The sequence below is a fragment of the Setaria viridis genome, chromosome 3, assembly GCF_005286985.2.
Source record: "Setaria viridis chromosome 3, Setaria_viridis_v4.0, whole genome shotgun sequence".
In the NCBI taxonomy this organism is placed as follows: Eukaryota; Viridiplantae; Streptophyta; class Magnoliopsida; order Poales; family Poaceae; genus Setaria; species Setaria viridis.
In genome coordinates, this window is record NC_048265.2 from 25,012,004 (window position 1) to 25,027,734 (window position 15,731).

Below are 15,731 nucleotides of genomic sequence, written 5' to 3' on the forward strand. Positions count from 1 at the left end.
CTCGTCAGCGTCGTCCTTCCGCAGTTCACTGTCAATGGGGCCCCTAGCCACCAAAGCCCGACCACCACCGCATCCCGGTTCAGACTTTCCGTGCGCGTGCCGCGACCCTCCGTCTCAACCCCGCCCCGGGTCCCGTCGATCCAAGCCGTCCGTTCTATATTCAAGGGTCCGGATCTGTGTGATGCCCCCGACGATAGGGTTACGGCAGCGGCGGCCTCCGATCTCCTCCGGTTGACGATTTCGCACCGTCCGTCGCGTAACCAACGGCCACGAAGCAATCGCAGCCCTTCCTCGGACCGTGCCATCCTCCGCGTCCCCACGCGCGCGGCGCGCCGTCACATCCCGGACTCGATAAACCCTTTCTCTCGCCCGCCTCCGCGCCTCCCCTTCTCTTCCTCTTCGTCTTCCCCACCCGCGGCGCGCCGCACCCCCACCCCGCAAAACCCTAACCCTAGATTGCGAGAGGACATGGCCAGCAAGTTCGGGCTCGCCGGCGGCATCCCGGAGCGCCGGGTGCGGCCGATCTGGGACGCCGTCGACTCGCGCCAGTACAAGGCCGCGCTCAAGCTCTGCACCGCGCTCCTCGCCAAGCACCCCACATCCCCCTACGCGCTCGTGAGCACTCCGTCTCTCTCATTTGAGCTTCGTTTTTGTCTTTTACTTTCTGTTGGTGTGTTCTCCGTGGTGAGCTGGCGAATCTGGCGCTGAAATGGTCGGTTGGGCAATCAGCAGCCCTGGCGGCGTGATTTTGTTTTCGTTTCTGTTTCTCAGCGAAATGTTTGATCAAATGACTTCTACAGTGGTGGATAACGAGACAGTTAGCTTTGAATTTTACAGCGTTTTTGGCTAGTTGGATGTTATACTAGTTTGCTTTGAGCTTTTGTGGATGCTGTCATGCTGACGATGTTTAAAGACTTGGGACCATCTTAGCAATAGCTGCAGTTTCAGGCAACAGTGCAGCGCTCCTTGCATGCCTAGTCGGAACAACAAAGAAAAATCAATAGGAAGCGAGTGGAGAGGCCTGGTTCTTACTTAGTTAAGGTGCTTGAGTGTAGTGGAGTTGTCTTTGGTTCGACCCCATTCCCTTCTTCATTGAAGAAACGGGGGTAGCATCTAATTTGTAGGTGCTGAACAGTTTATGGTCGGTATGCTAGTGTTACATGGACTGGTCTGTTTATTTTGCCATGCTGACACATCTCTGTGTCGAGCGTCGACACACACCAGACTCATCTCCAGTGAGTCGAATGGCTAGCTAGGAATGGGAGATGGAACAGAGAGCCTTTAGAGAAGGGCACTGGAGAGGTCAGGCAGGCATGGACTACTCATTTTGCTATTGAGAGGTGCAAAATGGTGACTGGGGGCAGTAATCTATGGCAGCATTGAGGCTGCATTGGCGAAGAAGGAACAGGGGGTGGGGGGGGGGGGGGGGGGATTGCAGCGGCGGCTGCGGTGTGCGTGAGTCAGCAGCAGAGGAGGGGTTAAGATACATTAAAGTTTTTGAGCTGGATGGGCCAGCAGGACAGCACATTAAAGCTCATTTTGTCTTTTCTGTATTGTCTTTTACTTTTCCTGTTCATCTTGCGTCATCATCAGTTGAAGAGGTTGGTTGTTCTTGTGCTTGTTGGCAGCCTGTTTTATGCCAACAGACTTTCAAAAAATTAAAAACAACATGTATCAAATGAATGCCCAAATCCATACTCTAGAGTTTGCCAAGTTGGACATCTGCACCCGAATCTGACTCCAAAACCTGCTGCTGTCTCCCAGTAACACTTCTGTACATCAGAATAAATGATTGACCTGTTCCTTCCATCAATTTGGAGCTTAATTTCTGAGGTTGATATCCATCCTTTCCGTGCACATCTGTTAAAGACTTGTAATGAAACTCCTCATGGTTGTTTGTATGTTGTCAGTCAATTCTTTGAAACCTTACTTTAAATTCCATGCACATCTTGTTAAAGACTTATGATGAAAATCCTCAGGATTGTTTGTATGTTGTCAGTCACTGCTTTGAGACCTTACTTTAAATTATCTTATTCCAGGCCTTGAAGGCTCTTATTTTGGAAAGAATGGGAAAGCCTGATGAAGCATTGAGTGTGTCCCTGAATGCCAAGGAGCTGTTGTATTCTGACAACATTTTTCATTTTGATGATCTCACGCTTAGTACTCTACAGATAGTATTTCAAAGACTTGACCGATGTATGTTTGGACTCGTTCATTTATTTTATCTGTTTTAACATTGTTATGGTGGCATTTCTCTAAATTTTCTCGCGACCATGCTAATGCAGTGGATCTTGCTACTTCGTGCTATGAGTATGCCTGTACAAAGTACCCAAGTAACTTGGAATTAATGATGGGCCTTTTTAATTGCTATGTTAGAGAGTACTCATATGTGAAGCAACAGCAGGTACAATGGTACTTTCATTGCTACTTTATTCACATTCTTCTTGTTATCTTATTTTTATGCTTGCCCCCCCTGCCTGGTATCTTTTGCAGACAGCTCTCAAAATGTACAAAACTGTAGGAGAAGAAAGGTTTTTGCTTTGGGCAGTTTGCAGCATTCAGCTGCAGGTGAGACATTATGATTCTCATATTTGCATGAATTGCAATATCTTCATTTGCTGTTTCAAATTTGTTACTGGAGAAGTAATATTTTGTTCACTAAAGAACTAAGTGGTCGTAGGTAGAAACAATTTGTTTGTCATGAACCAATGAGCACAATTATGGTCAATGATGCGTTTGCCTTGCTCCAATGGGTAAATAATAGTCGTACTGCTGTAGGCTTAGACACAGAGAAGATGATGTATTAGAGGTATGAGGGAGGGGAGTGGCTGGAGTGAGTGAGTGTGGTGTAACGCAGTGAGGAAGACCATCATGCAGGGTTGAAAATAGGAACAGAAATGAAACATTAAAATGTTACTGGTCCCATCAGCTCGACTTAGGGCTGATTTACCAGTTCCATGGGAGCTGATCTCCTTAGGGACCTAGAAATATTATTTACATCATTTCTATGATATTATTTTTATGCAATAATCTGCATGTGATGCATGGATGATTTTTAAACAGTTAACTATTCAATTATGAATTATATATCTGATGCAACACATAACACATTATTTGTTATGTGTATTGCATGCTACTCTTCGAGACTCCTTTTGGGTTGTCAGCTGAATATAATGTCATATTGTTGAGTCAAGCATGATTCCATCTTATGCAATGCAATACATTATTAATGGAAGTATGTTTCCTTTTCATTCTGGGAGGTTTTTAGCGAGTTGTATATTAATCGACTATTTCCTGTTGCACAATACATGACATTTGCCAACTGCAGGTACATTTTACCAGTGGAGGTGTGAAATTATTGGCACTAGCTGAAGCATTGCTTAAGAAACACATAAATTCTCATAGTTTACATGAGCCAGAAGGTATTTCTATTTTTTTTAAATGCCCCTTTGCTATATTACTTATTCTTTTATTTTCACTTACCCAGATGATGTACTCTCCTGACATGCTTGCACTATGTGGCAGCACTTGCTCTCTACATTTCAATTTTGGAACAACAGGAAAAGTACGATGCTGCTTTGGAAGTTCTTTCTGGAGACTTGGGATCTCTTCTGGGAAGGGAGGAGGACAAGCTTCGTTTGCAGGTAATTTGAATCAGTTTTCTTGGACAATGTCTTGTTGCGATTTGTTTATCCAGGATACAAGTTTCAATTAACTACGTTGACCTTTCCATGTTCCATTTCACCATAACAAACAAGATTTGGCAACATCTATTTATTGTTTCATGTGTGTCACTGTAGTTTACAAGTTGCTAACTTATCATCGTTACTGCACTATCTGGAATTAATTGCTATGGAAGCTCTAACTAATTAAGAGTTTGGAAAATCTCTATAAACTATACTGATGCGTTGTTAAAATTTATTTAAGTACTCCCTCTATATACCATGACGTTCTGGTAAGCGTAAGGCAGTTGCTTTATAAGTGACTACAATGTCAACAAATGTATTTAGACTGACTAAGTGAAAGTATAATTCCTCATGTACATTTTTCCCATTAAACTATATTTTTCTAGTTGCTATCAACAAATGTATTAGGTGTTACCTATTGTAGGCTGTGTGCCATGTTCAAAACAACTTACTTTCGTGTTGAGGGGGTACTATCTGGTAGAGCATGTTGCACCTCTAGCACATCTATACTTTCATTCACTTACTTGGTTGTCTGACGTCAAGTTGACAGGGGCGTCTTCTTGCTCAAGCAAGTAGCTATGCTGCTGCTTCGGAGATATATCAGAAGGTCCTCGAGTCTTGGTAATGCTTCCCATCTTCAATTTGTAAATTTCAGTTATTCTGTGGACTTGGTCATTGACCTTGCTGACATTAATCATATTCCATGACCTCTTCAAGAAATGTTGTACTCCATGCATTAACTTGAAACTCTTTGGCCCCCTTTGGTAGGGCTTCAGCAACAGCTCCACCAACGGCTTCTGCTGGAGCCCTACCAAAGGGTCACATGCAAACCGGTTCCTCAACTGAAGCCTCCACGAACCCATTTTGCAAAATGAACTAGCCTGGTGGAACTGAAAATAATGGCTCCCTGCGGCTCTTCTCCTTCCTCACGCATGCCATTACTAAACTGCCCCTCAAATTGGGTAGAAATCACACTCAAAATTGCCACCCCGAATTGCATCTCCCCTACCTGGAGTGGAGGCTTGCCTGGCTGCGAGCCCGCAGCCTCTTCCCCGGCTGGCACAGGTGCTGCCCGCCGTCGTCGATGCTGCTGGAGAGCGAGGCGGCATGAGCGTGTTGCCCAGCATCCATGCCTCAGGCGGCCTAGACCGGCTGGGGAGAAGCGTGGGAATGGCAAAGTGCGGTAGGGACGAAGAAGAGCTACGGGGGAGCAGCATGGCGAAACCAGAGCGAGTTGGCGCAGCGCAGCTGCGAAGCCACAGGAGAGCGCGTCGCGTGGCCGAGCGGATGAGGAAGACGGGGTAGAAAATGAGCAGCGTTGACCAGCTAGCTGAAGAGATAAGGATATGGCTGAATAAATAAAAGATGAGATAAAAGAAGAAAAAGAGGGGTATCGATGTAAAATAAGATGGGATTAATCCATAATTCTATTCATTAATCTATTCAATAACCTTTTTATTTCATATATGAAATTATATTATAGATATGGAACACGTATGTATAACAAGTCAAATATGTAAAGGACATATTGAACATTTGACCTCTCACATCCATTCCTTAACATACAGAAGAATCTGTTTTGCCAACGTGTTCTAAAACAGCTTCAGCTCCACTAAAGAAGCTGCTCCACTAGAGGAGCCAGAGTCGGAGCCGTTTTGGCAGGAGTCGGAGCTCTACCAAACGGGGCCTTTGTATTGATTTATCCTATTTTAGTATTTACTGATATACCCTGGCTCCTTTTATCTACAGTATATATGTAAGTTTAAATTTTGGCATGACCTCAAGAGGCACTGCAATACTTTGCATTGTTTTATCCACATGCAATCCCCTTGATTTGTTACACCCTATTTTACTTCTATATTCACCTTTTGTCAATTTCTTTTTTAAACTTATGTTTAGTTTTTGATGATTGTCATCTCCTTTTGACTGGGCAGTCCTGATGACTGGGAGTCCTTTCTCCATTATATAGGATGTTTGCTGGAGCATGATGTGAATTTGCCTAAACCATGCACTGGCGAACACACTTGTCCTTCCTGCTCTGTTGATTCAGCATTGTCCAACAAGACTTCTCTTAGCCAGGAGCTGGTACTTCCTGCACCTAAAGCAACTCTTCTAGTGCTTACATTTTTTTGTGTTTGTTATGTGAATATATTTAATGAAAGTACATGCTTGTAGGTTGAATCTCGCCTTACAAGTGCACTATCATTTGTGCAAAGGCTACAAGAAAATAACTCAAGTGATTGTGTCAGAGGACCTCATTTAGCTAATATTGAAATTGAACGGCAACGGTGCCTCAACGGAAACTCAAACAATACCAAACTTATGGAAGCTTTGGTGAAGTACTTCCACAGGTTTGTCTTGGTGAACCTCTTTCCTGTTCCTTTTTCTGCTGTTGTCTATTTGGAGTCTCTTCATACCATGCACAAGTATTTTGTTCTGTTCAAAAGAATGATTTTTAGTTACAGTCTGGTGTTGGGGCCAGCACACTGCACATACCACTATGATATAAGAGGCATGGCTGAACCCTAAATGCGTGTTTGACAGAATCCTGATCCAGTGTCCTCCCAACTTGGATTGACAGATGGTATTTTGAGAGGATAGAAATATGTTTTAGAAAATCAATCTTATGACCAGTACTGTCTGTACATGTACTGGTGAATTCTTGGTTTAGGTACCAATACTACCACCGCTCTCAATTTAGTGCTTCTGTGTTTAGATCCACCACCTGTTCATGAATTTCAGGTGATAGAATATTAGCATGCCGAAAAAAGAAAGATTAGGTTGTAAATTGCCAGTTTTAGTATTACTGTACCACAGACCAATTCCGTTTTTTAATATGTCCATTTACAAATAACTATTAATTTTTTCACAGGCTATACCTACAAATAGCTATAGCTACTTTTTTTTTTTCGAGACGAGGCTCGGCCCCATGTCGATTCACAAGCTTTCGGTTCATAATATTATGTAACTAAACTACCTTGGATCATAAATCTAACACTACTTTTCCCTTATACTTAGTTAAACTTTTAAGATTGTAAGTCAAAAGTTAGTTATTTATAAAGGATCAATTTATAGTTCCAACCCCACCTTTTTTTTGCATAGTAGGCAAGCAGTCCATCCGTTGCTAATAGTTTAATGACCTGGTTGCTACAAGATAGTAATTGCATCTCTAGCAAATTATTTGATTGTTTGTGTTCCCAACTATTTTTACACATATGTAAGTATAATGCTATATAAATACTTTTCATACTCGGTCTGCCTTAGATTCTTGAAAACACCATCGTAAACTCACTGCACTGGGCACTTGCAAGCTGCAGCTGGTCTTTTGTTGAAGATTTCAGGATTGTCCACTCTAATGGTGGACCCTCATGGATTTCCACCTCTATAGTGTGGCAGATCATGGCAAATTTTTGAGGGCTCATCATTGGGTCAGAAATCCTAGAATATCCCTTGTTTGCAGTGATCTTGGTGCCCTCTGTGGTATTACCTCATTACTCGATGAGGGCAGCTGGGACAAAACAATGCTCAGATTTGAGCCTAGAGTTTGTAGTGACAAGCAGGAAGCTGGGATGATAAATCCAGCTCAAGCAGGATAGAGTTTTGCCGAGTGAGTGTGGATGGCATCTATGATGAAATAATACTCAGATTTGAGGTGATAGGATGTAACTTGGGTGGAGGGTATCTATAGTGGCAAACTGGCAACATAACTCCCTCAGTGCCTGCTAGATAAAGTTTGGCTTGGTGAGGGTATATTGCAGCTGCTGTATTCTTGTTGGTTGATGAATGGAAGTGATAAATACAGAGCAAGACAAAGATAGAAGAAAATTCATTTCACTCTCATCTCACCAGATGTTGATGAGTGCAAAATTCACTTCGCTCTCATCTCATCCATAGTTTTGGCTCTTTGTGAACTAGTCAGCATGTTCTTTTGTGATAGTACTTTTGAAGAATCAATGAGCTTATCTTTTCACTTTCAAATGTTGTTTTGGTACTTGCAGATTTGGTCATCTGTTTTGCTCAGCATCTGATGTTGAAATTTACCTTCATATGCTATCTGGCAATGAGATATCCGAGCTGCTAGATAAAATTTCTGGATCTTTTGATGCATCATCAGTTTCAGTTAACACACTGGGTTTGACAATTACTCTTTTCAAGGTTCAAGAACTTTTGGGAACTTTATTCACAAAATCAACTGCAGGTGTGCAGGTCTACCTTTGTCAATGTGGCACGTGTTTCCATTTTTGTGTTTTGTCTTAAAATTTTGTTGTGGGTCCCAATTATCTTTCATTTATTTATGTACTGAATTTTTATGTTTAAATCCAGAACTCCAGGGCATTGCAAAAATAATGGTTGATACATTTTATAAAAACTTGTCTCTCTCAAATGACTTGGATCCTCAGGAAAGCATGTATGGTGAAGAACTTCTGTCTATGGCTAGCAGTATTCTTGTGCAGGTTTGTAGCTCTATTTGGTTAACTAGCATGAGAGAAAAAATCGTATTAACCTTTCTTCATCCATGACTCTAAAAATACTATTGAATTTAAGCTCTGTAGAGGCTTCATCTGATTCTTATTTGTATGAATTTATGTAATTTGAGTCCCAATTTATTATTTAGTTCTACAATTCTTTATGTGCCTATTTTGTCATCCAGTTAGTTACCTGACTCTTGTGTTTGAACATGTATCTATTTATTTCTTACTGAGTCATGTAAACCAATGCCACAATCTGTTATTTTTGTACCTAATTGAGAGTACATGCCTCCTGGTCCTCCTGACATAGTATATTTTTTTTTCTGCCACAACACTTCTAGGCCACCTCTTATTCTTTTACTCCTTAGGTTGGTATATTTGTCTTGGACATCTCCATCTTTTGCTTATATTAATTGTATGGGCATTATCTTGAAACAGCTATACTGGCGCACAAGGAACTTAGGATACTTACTGGAAGCAATTTTGGTACTGGAGTTTGGATTGACTGTTCGCAAGTAAGTTCATAATCAATCTTGATCCTACCTTCTCATCTTATCATTTTATAACCAATCTTTATTCTTAAGTTCTCAATTTTCCAGTTTATTAAGTGTCATTGAATATCTAGCAGCACGAAGGGTTATCAAATTACTCACTGCCATTGACTTTAAAGCGGATAAGTTTGAGGCACTTAATAGCATCTCCTTTAGGAAGTAGACATGGTCCTTGACTCTCTGAGTGTCCTAGACAAGCTGTTATTCCATTAGTCACTTTTGATGTTAGTTATATTACTGGGATATCTATTTTCAGTTTTGTATGCACTCTGTTTCACAAATCCTATGATTGGAGCTTCCATATGCCTCAAAGGCAAAGTATCTGCAAAAGAATAGTGATAAGTGAGAATGCTCATGAACTCCAAAGTTAAAATATGGGGGACATCAACGGTTGATTTATATTATTTAACAGAGTACAAGGTGTTAAGACTGTTCTGCAGGATCTGGCTGCTTCTTGTCTGCTAGCCATTATTCATGTGTGTGGTCACCTCCCTATCACATGCCTTGCCTTGCTCTTGTTTACATGCACACGCCCATCCTATCTCTGGTAGACTGGTAGCAACCTGTACTACCATTTTGTGGTTTCTTCCATGTTTGCAGCTTTCATCACTCGTGAATTATCAACGATCTCTCCAAAGATCATGCTGCAAATGTAATGTTATGTTTACATGTCTGTTGTTGATTTAGCTATGCCCAATAGATGTTATCTGTTTTAACAATTGAATCTATTGGATATAAAAGCTATAACAAAATATGTAACTAGTCGATCTATTATGTTTTATTTGTTGAACTGCCATGTCTGCTAAAACTTCCTTGCAGTGGCCTGACACACATCCCAATGTGCAGTACCATACACATGACAACCTAATCTATTTCACTAAATGGATGTTGAATGAAAATATCTAATTTGGTTGTGTTCTCAGGTACGTCTGGCAATACAAGATTATTCTGGTGCATCTGTACTCTTACCTGGGGGCTCTTCCATTAGCACATAAATGGTAATTCCCCACTTAATATGCTTATTTTGTTTTATGTTCTAACATTTGTGTTCCATGCTGGATTGCTCCCCTACAAAACCCTCCATCTTGCAATCACAATGCTTCTACAATGAACATCCCTTTATTAGCTCCACCCCATGCTATTTCCCTACAGTATCCTTGCTTTTCTGTAACACGTATGCACTGCTAACTTCTTTGGACATATGTTTCAGGTTTTTTCCCCCTTCTTGAGATTATTCAGTGATATCATTTTTTTTACGTCCCTATGCTGAACAATGTTCTTGTATGCAGGTACATAACCTTGGAAGTGAAAAACATTCTTCTAGAGTCTGTCTCGCACCACATCTTGCCACAAATGTTAAATTCCCCCTTCTTGCAACATGCTGCTGATCTTGTTAAGGATTATTTGAAATTCATGGATGATCATTTGAAAGAATCTGCTGATCTTACATGTCTCGCGTATAGACACCGTACTTACTCAAAGGTACAGTTTGCTATTCTTTAGTGTCTGCATGGAATCCATGTAAACAGTAGTACTGATATGTTCCTCCCTCTCTATCATTACCAAAATTGCTAATGCATCAATGCAAGAACAAACTAAATTTTGCATGATTTATTTAAGAAAATACTGAAGCACACCTAATCTCTATAACACATTGAGTTTTTTGTTCAGGTAATTGAGTTTGTTCAGTTTAAAGACCGCTTGCAACGCTCCATGCAGTATCTTTCTGTAAAATCAGATTCGGTGACGTTACATCTGAAGCAGAAGGCTGAGTTTCTTGATGAAGTGGAGGTGAGGTCTCTCTTGCCAATTTGAAATCATAACTTGGTGACATGTTTGTATTTTTCGCTAAAAATATGGTTGCATGTTTTTATGTAGAAGCAAATGTATCATTACAAGGATCCATTTTCTTCTGCTTCTAACCATTTTGAACATAGAAGTTTGAAACCTTTAATTATGTATTATTTAATGGGGGCTGGTTATGCTGTCAGTTGTTGATTAGTTTCATTGTGCAAGGAATTATTGATGCTTGACAATTTCTGTATTAGATACTAGTCTGAATATTGTTATTCACTTTCCCTGATTGCAGTCTATTCTTGGAAATGTGAGCCATGGAACAAAGTTGGTAGAGCTATCTAATGAGGATAGCATGAAACACTTAACCTTCAATGAAGACCTTGAGGCGCGGCCTTGGTGGACGCCAACAAGCAGTGTTAATTTCCTTTCAGGTATTTGGTTCTTTTTGTGTGATTGGATAAGTTATTTTGTCCATTTTTGGGTCTCCTTTTGTGTCAATCATATTCTCTCAGGTACAAAAGTGCTTATGGTTATTTTTATGATTTTACAGAACCATTTGATGAAGGCTCAACACCTGCAAGCTATAGGACCAAAATGGTACACCATTTTCATTCAAACATTATATGTGCAAAGTAAAAATAATATTTAGTTTTCACAGTCCTGTGTTACTAAATGACTGTTTTGTCCTTCAGCATTAAATTGACTTTCTATATCAAGAAGAATATTCTGTAAATTGACCTTTTTTTGATAAATTTCACTTATTATTACTTCTGATCTGAAATCTAAGGCCAATAGGTCATCAACATGGTCTCCGAGATCACAATTTGAGTAGCATGCCTATAAAAATATAGTATATTAAGTAGAAAGGGTTATACATCATAAAAGTATTTTTTTTCGTAATGAAAGGTTAATATATAAAAAACATATTCATGGTCAAAGGTAAATAAGTTTGATCTAGTGGACTTATATGTCCAATTGGAGGACTTAGACAGCAATGCTCTTTCTTACTGAAACTTGTCATACATATATTCGTTCTCAGAATAACTGTATGTTTGCAGTGCAAGCACAAATCTGATGAGAAGGATGGTCCAAAGCTGAAAGATGCAGAGAGAAAGTCTCTTGTTCCTCGACTTGTTTATCTTTCCATGCATGGTTGCACAACTTTTCTCAGGGAGGGTGAATCAAACGGTGCTTCCCCTGATGTAACTGCTGCTGGGGAGATGAAAACTTTGCTTGAGAAATATGCCAGGAGCATTGGTTACTCATTTGATGATGCTCTAAGCATAGTTCTGGGTATGTCAACTGGCAAGAAGGCTGTCAAGGTAACACCTTTCTAACTATCCTGACTGTATTTTCAGCCATTTCTGTAATAGTATCTGTATAGAATGCATATCTAGTGATTCTAGTTGCTTTCTGTTTTTGTTTTATTAGAACATAAAACTGATGTTACTAGATTCATCACTAAAAAAATTCACATTTTAGTTCTTTTTATTCGAAATAACATAATGCTGTTGAAATCACTAATCAAAAGTGTCATATCCTTGTAGACTGTAATGTCTCTCATGTATCCCTGCCGAATGCATTTTTTATATCTTATTAGAAAAATGGGATTTTCTAATTAGCAGTATGCTTTACACTTTCTGAGGTTCTGTACTTTGAGAACTGGAGTATTATCTCATATATTTAGCTGTGCCTTGCTGATACAAATTGTACATTTGCAGGATTTTGCTCCTGATATAGTCAGCTGGATGAGCTTTGCTGCATTTATCAATGCTTGGAACTTGTGTTCTAATGAGTCGTTGATCCCTGGAATTGACCAGAACAGCTCAAATTCTTGGCAGATTGTGGATAGCCTGTTCAAAACCTGCATAGAGCAGCATCTGACTGATGCCAGGCAAATGCTTACTTCTCCAGGAAACAATATTCCACTTCTAGCACGGATGGTTACAGAACCCATTTCCTGGCATCTTCTGGTAATCCAATCCTGTATGAGATCTATGACTCCACAAGGGAAGAAGAAGAAGAAAGGCGGTCCATTGGAGCGACCAAACACCCCTCACTTGCAGGCAATTCAGAGCTCCGTTAACTGCATGGCTGACACCCTTCGGAGCATCCAAACATGGTTATCAGATCAAGTGAGGCCAGAGGAGCAAGCTCTGGATGCCCTACTGTCACATTTGCAAGGATCCAGCACTGATGGCCCTGGACAGATCTCCCGTACCTTGGACGAGAGCGCAGCGGCGGCCAACTCTGAAATCGGTGGCCGGATCGCCCAGTCTCTGGAAGCATGGAGCTCCACCAGCGTGGTGAGGAGAATCGTGGGGGCTGGGGACGAGACGGTAGCCGAGTTGAAGAAGATATGTGCCCTGAAGCTGAAGGTGCTTTCGTCAGCATCGGCTTCTCTGTCTTCGGTGTTGCACTAGACAGAAATTTTGGTCGTGTGAATTTTCCCCCTCATCCCCGACTGTTGTGGCTTGGAAGCCCGTTGATGTTGTAACGCTAAAGTGTGCTGGCTGTTTCTATGCAAATTTTGATTGAGTGACATCCTGGTTTTCGCGTTAGTGTCTGTTGCCTGGGAGAGGGTTACTTGCGTGAAAAGTGGGAGTGATGAATCTGCTGGTTGCTAGAACCATCGTTTATGTTGTTGCTGCAATGGATTGGATGATAGGCCCCTGGTTCCGGCCTCCTTTGTTTGTCTCTTGTTCAACATGATGCTATGGTGTAACCCAGTCCACGGGCCATGTGCAGCTCTGAGGCACGCTGGACTGGACAGTGCATGACCACGACTCCACGAGTTTCTTACGCGCTCTGCCGAGTATGGTTTTGCAGCGTGCTCTCGTTGAGCTCTAGGCATGGAGGGACCTGGAGACGGATGTGCAGAGTGCAAAGGAAAACGTCTTGGTGGGTTGGTCCGGAATGACCGAATGAACAGAGGCAAGCAGAAAGGTACAAGGCGATGACCGGAATGGGTAAAGGCTCAGGCAGGAAAAGAGAAGAGATTGACGTGACTCGCGCGCTCTCTCTCTCACCGAGGGAGACGACGGATGGCGGAATGGCATGGGGGCCATGGCTGGTCGCTTTCGCCGTCAGGTGTGCAGGCTGCGAGAGAGAGCAGTCGCCGACTCGCCGTCTTCTCCGTCGTCGGTGTCAGGCCTGCCGATGCCGATGCCGCTGCGCTCTTACCCAGTGTTGCCATTGTTTACTGTGGGCTCAATCAGTGATCCCGCACGCTGCGTCTGCCGTCTGCGTGCACACGAGCTGCTGCTACTGTAGCGTGTACGAGTATGCTATGATATTAGAGTGCTCTAAATATTACTATTTCATGGCCCGCATGTTCCTTCCTGTGCCTCTCTCTGTTTTTTTTTTGTTTTTTTTATATCGAGAGGCTTTCGTTTTTTATCCAAAGGAAGCCGTGATTTGCGCTGCGGCCTTGTTTTGTTTCCTTCTCGTTCCGTCGAGCCTGTTCTCGGCACTTGCAGCTGTACATAGTAAAAATAAAACGGTGGAATTTGGTGCTGCGGCCCCTCCAAAGGGGAAAAAACAGAGGATCCTACCAAGGTTATGAATTAATTGAAGGATGTGGCAAAATAGCAAATCACTTGATCATAACTATTGGATTATTGAAAAATTGCAAAATCAGTTCGGCAGTCACAAAATTGTGCCGCACCGATCGGGCTACAAGTATGCATGACCTGACGCCGGCCCGCAGGAGTTCTTTTGAAACCAACCACGAGAGCTGCTAATTATATTAAAAAAGAATGAAACCCAGACTAGGCAAAATAAATAAAAAGGAAAAAAAACAACATGAACACTGACAGGTTGAATTAGGTCATCAACACATACCGCACTATACCAACGCACTCAACTCAACAACATATTGGCCGGTTGGATTGGGACATCAACACGGCCGTACCACTCCACTCGACAACGACAGCTGAACCGAAGTCTAATCGCGGCATCCACCAAATTCTCGTTGTCATATAGTCGCCGAAACATCTAGGCGTGACCCGTATTGATAGGGATCGAGAGAAACAGACTGCACCGCACTGAGAAAGTCACCACCATGCGGGAACCTTTGCCGAAATGCCATTGCAACATCACACACCACTCAACAGAGTGATACCACCAGATCCAGAACCTCACGCAGATTGCCTCACAAACGCGCGGGGACCTTGCCACATCCACCGTTGGCTCCTCGCTCTCGTCGCCTCGAAGAAACACCACACGCAGGGGTCTCGCCACGCCTACCACAGCACTCCATGTCACGGATCCATTTCTTTAGTCGCCATCAGAATGGTGAGCAATGTTGCCCCGCTTCCCAGGTCTCCATCAAACAGCCAAGCCGCCGCCACAAGTCGACTTCGCCTTGTTGCTCCACCCGCGCACATAACCTCCACCGCGTGTCAACGAACCAAAGTAGTCGCTTGTGCCGTCTTTCGATGAGGTACCGCACCGGAGTAGCCCAACAAAGCTGAGCAACTTATCGTAGTCCGCTGCAAGCCTAGTCATCCCACGATGCCGTTATTGCAAGCGCCATCCTTCAACGCAGTCCCACGCCGCACTAACAGTTGCAAGCAACGCTAGCCACGACGGTTCGCTGCAAGCAGCTAACCCGACAAAAATGCGACGACACTTGGCCGCCACCATAATTGCGATCACCTCCACATGAGCTCAGCAACCCCCATCAAGTTCGCCATCCTGCACCATGCCGTCTTGCACCACCACCAGTTGCAGCCTCCCTTGGTCATCATCACCAGCAATGCCACAAGCCGAATTGGGTCTTTAGAGACGACGCCTCCAAGAAGGGCGGCGCCGGTGGTGCTGCCGTCGCTCGTTCAGAACTAGACAGGATTTTCACCCAGAGAACCCTGTGCAGTAGGGATGGAGCTCCAAGATGACGCCCCTAAAGGGATAACGGTGCCCTAGGGCGCAACCGCCATCGCCACCAGCAAGATCGCCGGCCAAGGCTTTTGCCCGAAGCATCCAATACCTGCGATCCTCCTCCGCCGCCACCTACACCCGCGGCATCTCTCCCTACCAACGCCGCGCGTCAGGTTGCAGCCGCATGGCTTGCAGCATGCCACGCCCAACCACCAACCACGGGTGCATCAGGGCGGCTTCTGCCAGGGCGTCACAGCACTGCAACCCGGACCCCCACTCCCGGCCGCCGCCGGCGCCGCACCCCACCGGGCCCGACACGGCAGCAGCAGATCCGACGAAGGGGGCGA

The 15,731-nt window shown here is 43.2% G+C and overlaps 1 protein-coding gene across 1 annotated transcript; it reads left to right on the forward strand.

The window, feature by feature from the left end:
- Positions 1-371: 371 nt before the first annotated feature.
- On the forward strand, positions 372-13,047 carry LOC117847248 (N-terminal acetyltransferase B complex auxiliary subunit NAA25). The gene is made up of 19 exons (XM_034728420.2): positions 372-615; positions 2,040-2,196; positions 2,286-2,404; positions 2,494-2,568; positions 3,329-3,422; positions 3,526-3,644; positions 4,237-4,307; positions 5,621-5,771; positions 5,862-6,037; positions 7,685-7,884; positions 8,010-8,140; positions 8,594-8,670; positions 9,630-9,704; positions 9,996-10,188; positions 10,378-10,497; positions 10,796-10,934; positions 11,054-11,100; positions 11,562-11,825; positions 12,225-13,047. Exons 1-19 carry the CDS (start codon positions 469-471, stop codon positions 12,924-12,926), a joined length of 3,057 nt encoding a protein of 1,018 aa, XP_034584311.1. The 5' UTR covers positions 372-468; the 3' UTR covers positions 12,927-13,047.
- The last annotated feature ends 2,684 nt before the right edge of the window (positions 13,048-15,731 follow it).